At 45.4% G+C, this 14,733-nt stretch overlaps 1 protein-coding gene across 4 annotated transcripts in view; it reads left to right on the top strand.

Moving 5' to 3' along the window:
• The window catches only part of LOC132818445 (nesprin-2-like), a 311,316-nt gene that overhangs the window by 137,906 nt on the left and 158,677 nt on the right, over nt 1-14,733 (top strand). For all 4 annotated transcript variants that reach the window (XM_060829512.1, XM_060829513.1, XM_060829511.1 and 1 more), the window contains 2 exons: nt 8,266-8,431; nt 13,011-13,157. In XM_060829512.1, the coding sequence (XP_060685495.1) occupies nt 8,266-8,431; nt 13,011-13,157 (313 nt within the window). The remainder of the gene's footprint in view (nt 1-8,265; nt 8,432-13,010; nt 13,158-14,733) is intronic.

Genomic DNA, 14,733 nt, shown 5'->3' with positions numbered 1-14,733 from the left:
TTTTCTATCGCGGTTTTCCATAGTGCCATTTTCTATTCTGGTTTTCCATAGCGCGGTTTTCTATTCCGGTTTTCCATAGTGCGGTTTTCTATTGCGGTTTTCCATAGCGCGGTTTTCTATCGCAGTTTGCCATAGTGCCATTTTCTATTCCGGTTTTCCATAGCGCGGTTTTATATTGCGGTTTTCCATAGCGCAGTTTTCTATCACAGTTTGCCATAGTGCCATTTTCTATTCCGGTTTTCCATAGTGCAGTTTTCTATTGCGGTTTTCCATAGCGCAGTTTTCTATCGCAGTTTGCCATAGTGCCATTTTCTATTCCGGTTTTCCATAGTGCGGTTTTCTATTCTGGTTTTCCATAGTGCGGTTTTCTTTTGCGGTTTTCCATAGTGCGGTTTTCTATCGTGGTTTTCCATAGCGCGGTTTTCTATCGCAGTTTTCCATAGCGCGGTTTTCTATTCCAGTTTTCCATAGTGTGGTTTTCTATTGCGGTTTTCCATAATGCGTTTTTTTTATTGCGGTTTTCCATTGCGCGGTTTTCTATAGCACGGTTTTCCAATTGTGGTCTTCCATTGTGCGGTTTTCTATTGCGGTTTTCTATTGCGGTTTTGCTCAGTGCGGTTTTCTATTGCAGTTTTCCATAATGCGGTTTTCTATTGCAGCTTTCCATAGTGCGGTTTTCTATTGCAGCTTTCCATAGTGCGATTTTCTATTCCGGTTTTCCATAGTGCGGTTTTCTATTGTGGTTTTCCATAGTGCGGTTTTCCATAGTGTGGTTTTCTATTGTAGTTTTCCATAGTGGTTTTCCATAGCGTGGTCTTCTATCGCAGTTTTCCATAGCGCGGTTTTCCATAGTGCAGTTTTCTATTGCGGTTTTCCAAAGTATGGTTTTCCATAGTGCGGTTTTCTATTGCAGTTTTCCAAAGCGCGGTTTTCCATAGTGCTGTTTTCCATATCGCGGTTTTCCATAGTGCCATTTTCTATTCTGGTTTTCCATAGCGCGGTTTTCTATTGTTGTTTTCCATAGTGCGGTTTTCTATTGCGGTTTTCCATAGTGCGGTTTTCTATCGCAGTTTGCCATAGTGCCATTTTCTATTCCGGTTTTCCATAGCGCGGTTTTCTATTGCGGTTTTCCATAGTGGGTTTTCTATTGCGGTTTTCCATAGCATGGTCTTCTATTGCGGTTTTCCATTGTGCGGTTTTCTATCGCAGTTTGCCATAGTGCCATTTTCTATTCCGGTTTTCCATAGCACGGTTTACTATTGCGGTTTTCCATTGTGCGGTTTTCTAGTGCAGTTTTCCAATGCGTGGTTTTCTATTGTAGTTTTCCATAGTGCCATTTTCTATTCTGGTTTTCCATAGTGCGGTTTTCCATAGCGCGGTTTTCTATTGCAGTTTTCCATAGTGCCATTTTCTATTCCGGTTTTCCATAGCGCGGTTTTCCATAGTGCGGTTTTCTATTGCAGTTTTCCAAAGCGCGGTTTTCCATAGTGCAGTTTTCTATCGCGGTTTTCCATAGTGCCATTTTCTATTCCGGTTTTCCATAGTGCGGTTTTCTATTCCGGTTTTCCATAGTGCGGTTTTCTATTGCAGTTTGCCATAGTGCCATTTTCTATTCCGGTTTTCCATAGCGCGGTTTTCTATTCCGGTTTTCCATAGCGCGGTTTTCTATTCCGGTTTTCCATAGTGCGGTTTTCTATTGCGGTTTTCTATAGCGCGGTTTTCTATCGCAGTTTGCCATAGTGCCATTTTCTATTCCGGTTTTCCATAGTGCGGTTTTCTATTGCGGTTTTCCATAGCACAGTTTTCTATCGCAGTTTGCCATAGTGCCATTTTCTATTCCGGTTTTCCATAGTGCGGTTTTCTATTCTGGTTTTCCATAGTGCGGTTTTCTTTTGCGGTTTTCCATAGTGCGGTTTTCTATCGTGGTTTTCCATAGCGCGGTTTTCTATCGCAGTTTTCCATAGCGCGGTTTTCTATTCCAGTTTTCCATAGTGTGGTTTTCTATTGCGGTTTTCCATAGCGCGGTTTTCTATCGCAGTTTGCCATAGTGCCATTTTCTATTCCGGTTTTCCATAGTGCGGTTTTCTATTGCGGTTTTCCATAGCACAGTTTTCTATCGCAGTTTGCCATAGTGCCATTTTCTATTCCGGTTTTCCATAGTGCGGTTTTCTATTCTGGTTTTCCATAGTGCGGTTTTCTTTTGCGGTTTTCCATAGTGCGGTTTTCTATCGTGGTTTTCCATAGCGCGGTTTTCTATCGCAGTTTTCCATAGCGCGGTTTTCTATTCCAGTTTTCCATAGTGTGGTTTTCTATTGCGGTTTTCCATAGCGCGGTTTTCTATCGCAGTTTGCCATAGTGCCATTTTCTATTCCGGTTTTCCATAGTGCGGTTTTCTATTCCAGTTTTCCATAGTGCGGTTTTCTTTTGCGGTTTTCCATAGTGCGGTTTCCTATCGTGGTTTTCCATAGCGCGGTTTTCTATTGCAGTTTTCCATAGCGCGGTTTTCTATTCCAGTTTTCCATAGTGCGGTTTTCTTTTGCGGTTTTCCATAGTGCGGTTTTCTATCGTGGTTTTCCATAGCGCGGTTTTCTATCGCAGTTTTCCATAGCGCGGTTTTCTATTCCAGTTTTCCATAGTGTGGTTTTCTATTGCGGTTTTCCATAATGCGTTTTTTTTATTGCGGTTTTCCATTGCGCGGTTTTCTATAGCACGGTTTTCCAATTGTGGTCTTCCATTGTGCGGTTTTCTATTGCGGTTTTCTATTGCGGTTTTCCTCAGTGCGGTTTTCTATTGCAGTTTTCCATAATGCGGTTTTCTATTCCGGTTTTCCATAGTGCCATTTTCTATTGCAGCTTTCCATAGTGCCATTTTCTATTCCGGTTTTCCATAGTGCGGTTTTATATTGCGGTTTTCCATAGCGCAGTTTTCTATCACAGTTTGCCATAGTGCCATTTTCTATTCTGGTTTTCCATAGTGCGGTTTTCTATTCCAGTTTTCCATAGTGCGGTTTTCTTTTGCGGTTTTCCATAGTGCGGTTTCCTATCGTGGTTTTCCATAGCGCGGTTTTCTATTGCAGTTTTCCATAGCGCGGTTTTCTATTCCAGTTTTCCATAGTGCGGTTTTCTTTTGCGGTTTTCCATAGTGCGGTTTTCTATCGTGGTTTTCCATAGCGCGGTTTTCTATCGCAGTTTTCCATAGCGCGGTTTTCTATTCCAGTTTTCCATAGTGTGGTTTTCTATTGCGGTTTTCCATAATGCGTTTTTTTTATTGCGGTTTTCCATTGCGCGGTTTTCTATAGCACGGTTTTCCAATTGTGGTCTTCCATTGTGCGGTTTTCTATTGCGGTTTTCTATTGCGGTTTTCCTCAGTGCGGTTTTCTATTGCAGTTTTCCATAATGCGGTTTTCTATTCCGGTTTTCCATAGTGCCATTTTCTATTGCAGCTTTCCATAGTGCGATTTTCTATTCCGGTTTTCCATAGTGCGGTTTTCTATTGTGGTTTTCCATAGTGCGGTTTTCCATAGTGTGGTTTTCTATTGTAGTTTTCCATAGTGGTTTTCCATAGCGTGGTCTTCTATCGCAGTTTTCCATAGCGCGGTTTTCCATAGTGCAGTTTTCTATTGCGGTTTTCCAAAGTATGGTTTTCCATAGTGCGGTTTTCTATTGCAGTTTTCCAAAGCGCGGTTTTCCGTAGTGCTGTTTTCCATATCGCGGTTTTCCATAGTGCCATTTTCTATTCTGGTTTTCCATAGCGCGGTTTTCTATTGTTGTTTTCCATAGTGCGGTTTTCTATTGCGGTTTTCCATAGTGCGGTTTTCTATCGCAGTTTGCCATAGTGCCATTTTCTATTCCGGTTTTCCATAGCGCGGTTTTCTATTGCGGTTTTCCATAGTGCGGTTTTCTATTGCGGTTTTCCATAGCATGGTCTTCTATTGCGGTTTTCCATTGTGCGGTTTTCTATCGCAGTTTGCCATAGTGCCATTTTCTATTCCGGTTTTCCATAGCACGGTTTACTATTGCGGTTTTCCATTATGCGGTTTTCTAGTGCAGTTTTCCAATGCGCGGTTTTCTATTGTAGTTTTCCATAGTGCCATTTTCTATTCTGGTTTTCCATAGTGCGGTTTTCCATAGCGCGGTTTTCTATTGCAGTTTTCCATAGTGCCATTTTCTATTCCGGTTTTCCATAGTGCGGTTTTATATTGCAGTTTTCCAAAGCGCGGTTTTCCATAGTGCAGTTTTCTATCGCGGTTTTCCATAGTGCCATTTTCTATTCCGGTTTTCCATAGTGCGGTTTTCTATTCCGGTTTTCCATAGTGCGGTTTTCTATTGCAGTTTGCCATAGTGCCATTTTCTATTCCGGTTTTCCATAGCGCGGTTTTCTATTCCGGTTTTCCATAGTGCGGTTTTCTATTGCGGTTTTCCATAGCGCGGTTTTCTATTGCGGTTTTCTATAGCGCGGTTTTCTATCGCAGTTTGCCATAGTGCCATTTTCTATTCCGGTTTTCCATAGTGCGGTTTTCTATTGCGGTTTTCCATAGCGCAGTTTTCTATCGCAGTTTGCCATAGTGCCATTTTCTATTCCGGTTTTCCATAGTGCGGTTTTCTATTCTGGTTTTCCATAGTGCGGTTTTCTTTTGCGGTTTTCCATAGTGCGGTTTTCTATCGTGGTTTTCCATAGCGCGGTTTTCTATCGCAGTTTTCCATAGTGTGGTTTTCTATTGCGGTTTTCCATAATGCGTTTTTTTTATTGCGGTTTTCCATTGCGCGGTTTTCTATAGCACGGTTTTCCAATTGTGGTCTTCCATTGTGCGGTTTTCTATTGCGGTTTTCCTCAGTGCGGTTTTCTATTTCGGTTTTCCATAGTGCGGTTTTCTATTGCAGTTTTCCATAGCGCGGTTTTCTATTGCGGTTTTCCATAGTGTGGTTTTCTATTGTGGTTTTCCTTAGTGCGGTTTTCCATAGTGTGGTTTCCTATTGTAGTTTTCCATAGCGGTTTTCCATAGCGTGGTCTTCTATCGCAGTTTTCCATAGTGCGGTTTTCTATCGCGGTTTTCCAAAGTATGGTTTTCCATAGTGCGGTTTTCTATCGCAGTTTTCCATAGCGCGGTTTTCTATTGCGGTTTTCCATAGTGCGGTTTTCTATTGCAGTTTTCCAAAGCGCGGTTTTCCATAGTGTGGTTTTCTATTGCAGTTTTCCATAGTGCGATTTTCTATTCCAGTTTTCCATAGTGCGGTTTTCTATTGTGGGTTTCCTTAGTGCGGTTTTCCATAGTGTGGTTTTCTATTGTAGTTTTCCATAGCGGTTTTCCATAGCTTGGTCTTCTATCGCAGTTTTCCATAGTGCGGTTTTCTATTGCGGTTTTCCAAAGTATGGTTTTCCATAGTGCGGTCTTCTATCGCAGTTTTCCATAGCGCGATTTTCTATTGCGGTTTTCCAAAGTATGGTTTTCCATAGTGCGGTTTTCTATTGCGGTTTTCTATTGCGGTTTTCCATAGTGCAGTTTTCTATTGCAGTTTTCCAAAGCGTGGTTTTCCATAGTGTGGTTTTCTATTGCTTTTTTCCAAAGCGCGGTTTTCCATAGTGTGGTTTTCTATTGCAGTTTTCCATAGTGCAATTTTCTATTCCGGTTTTCCATAGCACGGTTTTCCAAAGTGCAGTTTTCTATTGTGGTTTTCCATAGTGCGGTTTTCTATTGTTGTTTTCCATAGTGCGGTTTTCTATTCCGGTTTTCCATAGCACGGTTTTCCAAAGTGCAGTTTTCTATTGTGGTTTATCCATAGTGCGGTTTTCTATTGTTGTTTTCCATAGTGCGGTTTTCTATTCCGGTTTTCCATAGCACGGTTTTCCAAAGTGCAGTTTTCTATTGTGGTTTTTCCATAGTGCGGTTTTCTATTCCGGTTTTCTCTAGCGCGGTTTTCTATCACAGTTTGCCATAGTGCCATTTTCTATTGCGGTTTTCCATAGTGCGGTTTTCTATTGCAGTTTTCCATAGTGCCATTTTCTATTCCGGTTTTCTATAGCGCGGTTTTCCATAGTGCGGTTCTCTATTGTGGTTTTCCATAGTGCCATTTTCTATTTCGGTTTTCCATAGCGCAGTTTTCCATAGTGCGGTTTTCTATTGCAGTTTTCCAAAGCGCTGTTTTCCATAGTGCGGTTTTCTATCGCGGTTTTCCATAGTGCCATTTTCTATTCCGGTTTTCCATAGCGTGGTTTTCTATTCCGGTTTTCCATAGTGCGGTTTTCTATTGTGGTTTTCCATAGTGCGGTTTTCTATAATGCGGTTTTCTATTGTGGTTTTCCATAGTACCATTTTCTATTCCTGTTTTCCATAGTGCGGATTTCTATTCCGGTTTTCCATAGTGCGGTTTTCTATTGCGGTTTTCCATAGCGTGGTTTTCCATAGTGCGGTTTTCCAATTGTAGTCTTCCATAGTGCGGTTTTCTATTGCGGTTTTCCATAAGCGTGGTTTTCCATAGTGTGGTTTTCCATAGTGCGGTTTTCTATTGCGGTTTTCCATAAGCGTGGTTTTCCATAGTGTGGTTTTCCATAGTGTGGTTTTCTATTGCGGTTTTCTCTAGCGCGGTTTTCTATCGCAGTTTTCCATAGTGCCATTTTCTATTCCGGTTTTCCATAGTGTGGTTTTCCATAGTGCGATTTTCCAATTGTGGTTTTCCATATTGCGGTTTTCCATAGTGCGATTTTCTATTGCGGTTTTCCAAAGCGCGGTTTTCCATAGTGCCATTTTCTATTCTGGTTTTCCATAGCGCGGTTTTCTTTTGTGGTTTTCCATAGTGCGGTTTTCTATTGTGGTTTTCCATAGTGCGGTTTTCCATTGCAGTTTTCTCTAGCGCGGTTTTCTATCGCAGTTTTCCATAGTGCCATTTTCTATTCCGGTTTTCCATAGTGCGGTTTTCCATAGTGCGGTTTTCCATAGTGCGGTTTTCTGTAGCATGAGGCTGTAGAGGAACACAACTATCACACTATCGCAGAACATCCTGTATTAGCTACAGGGAGATGCTGGACAAACTTGGATTGCTTTAGCTGGAGTGTCGGAGGCTGAGGGCTGACCTGACAGAAGTGTACAAAATAATGAGGGACGTGGATCGGGTGGATAATCAGGATCTTTTTCCCAGGGTGAAAATATCCAAATCTAGCGGTCATAGGTTTAAGGAGAGAGGAGAGTGTAACTGAGATGAGGCTGTGTGTGCCTGGAATGTGCTTCCAGGGGAGATGGTAGAAGCAGATAGTACAGCAATGTTTAGGTTAGATTAGATTCTCTACAGTGTGGAAACAGACCCTTCGGCCCAACAAGTCCACACCGACCCTCCGAAGAGAAACCCGCCCAAACCCATTCCCCTACCCTCTATTTACCCCTGACTAATGCATCTAACACTACGGGCAGTTTAGCATGGCCAATTCACCTGCCCTGCACATCTTTGGATTGTGAGAGGAAACCAGAGCACCCGGAGGAAACTCACGCAGACACGGGGAAAATGTGTAAACTCCACACAGACAGGCGGGAATCGAACCCAGGACCCTGGTGCTGAGAGGCAGCCGTGCTAACTACTGAGCACCCGTAAAGGCATTTAGACAGAGACATGAACAGGCAGGGAACAGAGGGAAATGGAACATGTGCTGGCAGTTAGCATTAGTTTAGAATGGCATCATGGTGCCAAAGGGCCTGTTCCAAGGCTGTACTGTTCAATGTTTTTTGAAAATAGAATTTGATGCAAGATATTCCCATTTGTGGAGATCAGAACTTGGCTCTGTCAGAGTCATTGCATGGGGTGGTCAGGTGGAAATCTTTTTCCCGAGAGAGTGGTGTGAGTGTGGAATTCTGCACGCTGGATGGAGTGATTGTCACCAATCAAATTCATTTAAAGCTGCAGAAACACAGGAGTTTGAAAAGGAAAAAGGATTGCGTTGATGGAATGAGATGAAAATTTCAGCATGGACCATTGGGCTGAATAGCCTGTTTCTTTCATTTGAAATCAATGTGATTCTGTGTGTGTGTGTGTGTGTGTGTGTGTGTGTGTACGAGTTCACTAACCGGGATAGAGCTGAGAGGGGGTTATGTTCCATAAGACCATAAGACATAGGAGTGGAAGTAAGGCCATTCGGCCCATCGAGTCCCATCGGGCTATGTTCGACGTTGTTAAACTAATTACCATGCTGCGGTCCAGTTTCCAGGTGGCAGGGATGATGGGCAGGCTGCAGAGTTAGGAATTGCTTCTGGTTAACTGTCTGTCTGTCTCTGTGATACAGCTCCTCAAGGGATATCCTCCAGCTCACAGACACAATGGCAGCAGAACTGCAAGGGGCACCCGGTCACGACGATCAGGTGGCTGCAACCTGGCAACGTGTCCAACAAGAAATGGAGGGCCGCCTGAAGCTTCTGGAAGATTCTCTTGTGCAAGGCTTGGCATCGCAGGTCAGTGCATCCCATCACCTCAAAAGAAAATCGAAAGCAATGACCTCTCCAATGCTGTAAGGCCCTGTGGGTAAGAATGCTTACAGAATACTGAGAGGCCTGGACAGAGTGGACATGGAGAGTCCACAAATCGGAGACACTAGGAGCCGAGGGCACAGCCACAGAGGCAATCCTTTGGAACAATGAAGAGGTGGAATTTCTTCAGCCAGAGAGTGGGGAATCTGTGGAACTCATTGGTGCAGAGAGCTGTGGAGGTCAAGTCATTGAATGTATTTTAAGACAGATATAGGTTCTTGATTAGAAAATGGGTGAAAGGTTTTAGGAATCAGGCAGGAGAATGGGTTTGAGAAACATATCAGCCAGGAGTGAATGACAAAGAATTATTGATGGACCGAATGGCCTAACCCTGTTCCTGTAATTCATGGTATTCTGGTCAGACTGGGATGCTCTCTGATGATGTGAAATTGATGTGTTCACAAGTTTATCACATCTCAGCAGATATCCTAAATTGATCTAGCCCCATTTGCCAGGACTTAGCCCATATCCCTCCAAACCCTTCCTATTCATGCACCTGTCCAGATGCCTTTTAAATATTGTAATTGTACCAACTTCCACCACTTCCACTGGCAGCTCATTTGATACATGTACCACTCTCTGTGTGAACAAGTTGCCCCTGGGTCCCTTTTAAATCTTTTCCCTCTCACTGTAAACCTATACCCTCTAGTTATAGAGTCATAGAGATGTCCAGCATGGAAACAGACCCTTCGGTCCAACCCGTCCATGCTGACCAGATATCCCAACCCAACCTAGTCCTATCTGCCAGCACCTGGCCCATATCCCTCCAAACCCTTCCTATTCATATACCCATCCAAATGCCTCTTAAATGTTGCAATTGTACCAACCTCCACCACTTCCTCTGGCAGCTCATTCCATACACGTACCCAGGGAAAAGACTTTGTCTATTTACCCTATCCATGCCCCTCATAATTTTGTAAACCTCTATAAGGTCACCCCTCAGCCTCCGACGCTCCAGGGAAAACAGCCCCAGCCTGTTCAGCCTCTCCCTGTAGCTCAAATCCTTCAACCCTGGCAACATCCTTGTAAATCTTTTCTGAACCCTTTCACGTTTCACAACATCCTTCCTATTGCAGAGAGACCAGAATTGTATGCAGTATTCCAAAAGTGGCCTAACTAATGTCTGGGACAGCTGCAATATGACCTCCCAACTCCTGTACTCAATGCACTGACGAATAAAGGCGATTGTACCAAACGTTACCTTCATTATTCTATCTACCTGTGACTCTATTTCAAGGAACCTTCGTGCCAAGGTCTCTTTGTTCAACAACACTCCCTAGGACCTTACAGTTATGTGCACGTGACAAAGAAAGGTAATACACAAATGCAGCAGGGAATCAGGAAGGTGAATGGAACATTGGCCCATATTTTGTGAGGTTGGAGTATAAGAGTAGGGAAGTCTTACTGCAACTGGACAAGGGGCTGGGGAGATCACATCTGGAGCACTGTGAGCAGTTTTGGTTCCTCTATTTAGGAAAAGATACCATTTCATTGGAAACAGTTCAGAAAAGGTTTCCTCGGATGATCCCAGCTATGGAGGGATGGCTTATGAACAAAGGTGAATCTGGTTGAGTCTCTACTTATTGAGATTTGGAAGAATGAGAGGTGACCACACTGAAATATTTAGGATTCTTAGGAGGTTTGATAGGGTCAATGCAGAGAGGATGTTTCCCCTTATGAGAGAGTCTAGGACCAGAGGGCACAGTCTCAGACTAAAGGGCTGTGAATTTCAGATGGAGATGAGGGAGAATTTCTTCTCTCTGAGGGTTGAGAGTCCTTGGGATCTCCGTTGCACAGAGCGCTGTGGAGGCAGAGTCCCTGAGTATAGATGGATCAATTCTGAGACAGATTCTTGATCAACAGGAGAATCAATTGGGAGAGGTCAGGAAAGTGGACGTGAGGAATGTTGTTCGGCTGTTGAATAGTCTATTCCTGTTCCTTGCAGCCTAATGGTTTACACACTCATACTCAGTCTTGTATCCCCTATCTCTGTAACTTTCTCCAGCCCCTATACTCTTCCCTATCTCTGTAACTTCCCCCAGACCCTACCACCCCTCCCTATTTCTGTAACGTCCTCCAGCCCCTACACCCTCCCTATCTCTGTAACCCCCTCCAGCCCCTACACCCTCCCTATCTCTGTAACCCCCTCCAGCCCCTACACCCTCCCTATCTCTGTAACCCCCTCCAGCCCCTACACCCCTCCCTATCTCTGTAACCCCCTCCAGCCCCTATACTCTTCCCTATCTCTGTAACGTCCTCCAGCCCCTACACCCCCTCCCTATCTCTGTCACACCCTCCAGCCCCTACACCCCCTCCCTATCTCTGTCACACCCTCCAGCCCCAATGTCTCTGAGATTTGGCTTGAGGAATATTCCCAGATATAGTCTTCATCAGTGGCAATACTGCCTTCAGCTTCCTGGGTTCTAAACTCTGGAATTCCCTCCCATCTCGCTCTCTTGGTCTCTCTTTCTCAGTCTCTCTCTCTCTATTTCTCTCTGTCTCTCTCTATTTCTCTCTCACTCTATTTCTCTCTCTTTCTCTCTCTCTTTCTCTCTCTCTCTCTTTCTGTCTCTCTGTCTCCAGCACATTCTGTTTTTATTCCTAATATCTCCTTATGTGATTCAATGTTAATTCTTTATGAACAGTTTAGAATGCAGTAAAGGCCATTCGGCCTGATTTGGTGGATGCTGCTGTTCCTGCTCTATGTGATCCTCCTCCTCACTGATGTCATTAGCATCTCCTTCCATTCCCCTTCCTCCCTCGTGTGTTTATGTAACTTCTCCTGAAGTACATTGACACCGTTCACTTCAACTGTTCCCTACTGTGCAGGTTTTACTCCGGCTCCACAATTGTGAAGAGCCTTCAGAACCTTCAGGATGTTAATGGCTCTATATAAATGCAAATAATTGTTGCTTATTTTGCAGCCAGCCCAGATTGCTGAGAGTTGACATCTTCTCTATCTGCCACGTGTGGTTGATGAGCTGCTGATTTCCATGTGTTAGCCAGGGGTCAGCTTGGGTTGTGGTGGCACAGTGCCCAGTAAATGTGTGCTCGCTGATCCAAAGCTGATGTTCACTCGGCACAGAATTGAAAGGCCAAAATACTGTGGATGCTGGAAGGCTGGAATAAAACCACAGCACTCCGTAAGGCAGGCAGCATTCCTGGAGGGAGAGACTGAACTAACATTTAAGGCATTTAAATAAAGGGAGCGAGACAGAAAGCAGGAAACGACAGGCTGTGAGCTTAATATTTCTCACAGGGACATTGTTAGAAGCTATTAGTAATGACATTGTAGCAAGATATTTCTAAAACTTCCAAGTAGTCAGGTGTACTTAGACTTCAAGAAAGCACTTGAGAAAGTGTCGTATCAAATATTTCTGCAGAAAGTAGGGGTTAAGGTGTAGGGGTAACAGATTCTCAGACTAACAGGAAGCAGAGAGTAGGATTGGGCTTTTACAGGTTGCCAAAGTGGGACCTCTGCTGTTTACAATTTTGTAGGAATGACTTGGATGAAGGGATTGAAGGAGGCACGGTGCCTGAGTGATTAGCATTGCTGCCTCACAGCACCAGGGACCCGGCTTCGAATCCAACCTCGGGAGACTGTCTGTGTGGAGTTTGCACATTCTCCCCCCGTGTCTGCGTGGGTTTCCTCCCACAGCCTGAAGATGTGCAGATTCGGGTGGGTTGGCCGTGGGGGAATGTGGAGTGACAAGGAAAGGATAAGGGTACTGCCTCTGGGTGACATGACATCCCAACTCAAGCTGTATGTGGATGAAGCGCGCTGGGTTGCAGGAGAAATTGCCTTGTCCTCCGCAGCTGAGAGCCTGGTTTCCCAGACCACGCTGACAGCTCGTGCTGCTTGCTCTCCTACTGGCTGATCATTCCTGCAGTCAGTGTTTGAGTGACTGGATACAGTCATCCCAAGAGTGGCTGTGTAGAATTTTTCATGAGAGTACGTTATTATTTACAGGGGTTTCCTGTAACTGTGTAGGATGTTATCAAAAAGTGGTCTCTAAGTTTGTTTCTATTCTCAGGAAGGCTCTGAGCCAATGGTTACCAAGAGTCCTTCCAGTCCAGAAAGAGGGCATTTGGCCCATCAAGTCTGCACTGACCCCACAAAGACCCAGCCCCCTGCTTATCCCTATAACTCCACATTTCCCTTGGCCAATATACCCCAGCCTTTGGAATGTGGGAGGAAACCCACGCAGACACGAGAGAGAATGTGCAAAAGCCACACAGACAGTCACCCGAGGCGGGAATCGAACCTGGATCCCTGGCGCTGTGAGGCAGCAGTGCTAACCACTGAGCCACCGTGCTGCCCTAAGTCAGATCACTCCAACATTGCATGTGATCAGTCTGATGCTGGTGTTTTTAGGATCTTGCTGAGTGAGTTATAACATTATAACAGGGACCACACTTGAAAAACACTTCAGGAAGGTCCCTGAACGTCGTGGAAGTCCAGTTCTCTGTTCTTTGAAGAGTATGTCATTTTGTACCTTTTCAGGTGTCGCTCACAGCTGGGAGTGTCCGCAATGTCCATGGAGTCTCGTCACCAGCACCATCACCAGCAGCAGCAGAGGAGCTGAGTGTGTGGGTAACTCAGCTTGGTCTGCTGGCCAAGGAGGCAACTGCTGTCCCCACACAGGGGCAGGTGGGTCACACAGCCACTGTACACAGAAGGGAGGCAGTGAAGACAGAACATTCAACCTGGCCTCACAGCTAGGCCTCTCCATTCATGCTAACATCATTGTAAATCTCCTCTGTACCTTCACCAGTGTGATCATATCTTTCCAGTAATGTTGGCACCAGACCTGGCTATGTTTATCAACAATGCATGGCAACTTTACTCTGTATCTCACCCCGCACTGTCCCTGTCCCTGGGAGTGTTTGATGGGTCAGTGTAGAGGGAGCTTTACTCAGTATCTAACCCCGTGCTGTCCCTGTCCTGGGAGTGTTTAATGGGGGACAGTGTAGAGGGAGCTTTACTCAGTATCTAACCCCGTGCTGTCCCTGTCCTGGGAGGATTTGATGGGGGACAGTGTAGAGGGAGCTTTACTCTGTATCTAACCCCGTGCTGCCCCTGTCCCTGGGAGTGTTTGATGGGGGACAGTGTAGAGGGAGCTTTACTCTGTATCTAACCCCGTGCTGTCCCTGTCCTGGGAGTGTTTGATGGGGACAGTGTAGAGGGAGCTGTACTCTTTATCGAATTCCATGCTGTCCCTGTCCTGGGAGTTATGATGGGGGAAGTGTAGAGGGAGCTTTACTCTGTATCTAACCCCGTGCTGTCTCTGTCCTGGGAGGATTTGATGGGGGACAGTGTAGAGGAAGCTTTACTCTGTATCTAACCCCGTGCTGTCCCTGTCCTGGGAGTGTTTGATGGGGGACAGTGTAGAGGGAGCTTTACTCTGTATCTAACCCCGTGCTGCCCCTGACCCTGGGAGTGTTTGATGGGGGACAGTGTAGAGGGAGCTTTACTCTGTATCTAACCCTGTGCTGTCCCAGTCCCTGGGAGTGTTTGATGGGGGACAGTGCATGGCAACTTTACTCTGTATCTAACCCCGTGCTGTCCCTGTCCTGGGAGTGTTTGATGGGGACTGTGTAGAGGGAGCTTTACTCAGTATCTAACCCTGTGCTGTTTCTGTCCTGGGAGGATTTGATGGGGGACAGTGTAGAGGGAGCTGTACTCTCTATCGAATCCCATGCTGTCCCTGTCCTGGGAGTGTTTGATGGGGACAGTGTAGAGGGAGCTTTACTCTGTATCTAACCCCGTGCTGTCCCTGTCCTGGGAGTGTTTAATGGGGACAGTGTAGAGGGAGCTTTACTCAGAATCTAACCTTGTGCTTTTTCTGTCCTGGGAGGATTTGATGGGGGACAGTGTAGAGAGAGCTTTACTCTGTATCTAACCCCGTGCTGTCCCTGTCCTGGGAGTGTTTGATGGGGACAGTGTAGAGGGAGCTTTACTCTGTATCTAACCCCGTGCTGCCCCTGTCCCTGGGAGTGTTTGATGGGGGACAGTGTAGAGGGAGCTTTACTCTGTATCTAACCCCGTGCTGCCCTTGTCCCTGGGAGTGTTTGATGGGGGACAGTGTAGAGGGAGCTTTACTCTGTATCTCACCCCGTGCTGCCCCTGTCCCTGGGAGTGTTTGATGGGGGACAGTGTAGAGGGAGCTTTACTCTGTATCTAACCCTGTGCTGTCCCAGTCCCTGGGAGTGTTTGATGGGGGACA

This window comes from Hemiscyllium ocellatum, chromosome 8, assembly GCF_020745735.1.
Source record: "Hemiscyllium ocellatum isolate sHemOce1 chromosome 8, sHemOce1.pat.X.cur, whole genome shotgun sequence".
In the NCBI taxonomy this organism is placed as follows: Eukaryota; Metazoa; Chordata; class Chondrichthyes; order Orectolobiformes; family Hemiscylliidae; genus Hemiscyllium; species Hemiscyllium ocellatum.
The sequence above is the reverse complement of the archived record's forward strand: the minus strand, read 5'-3'. Positions and strand labels throughout refer to the sequence as shown.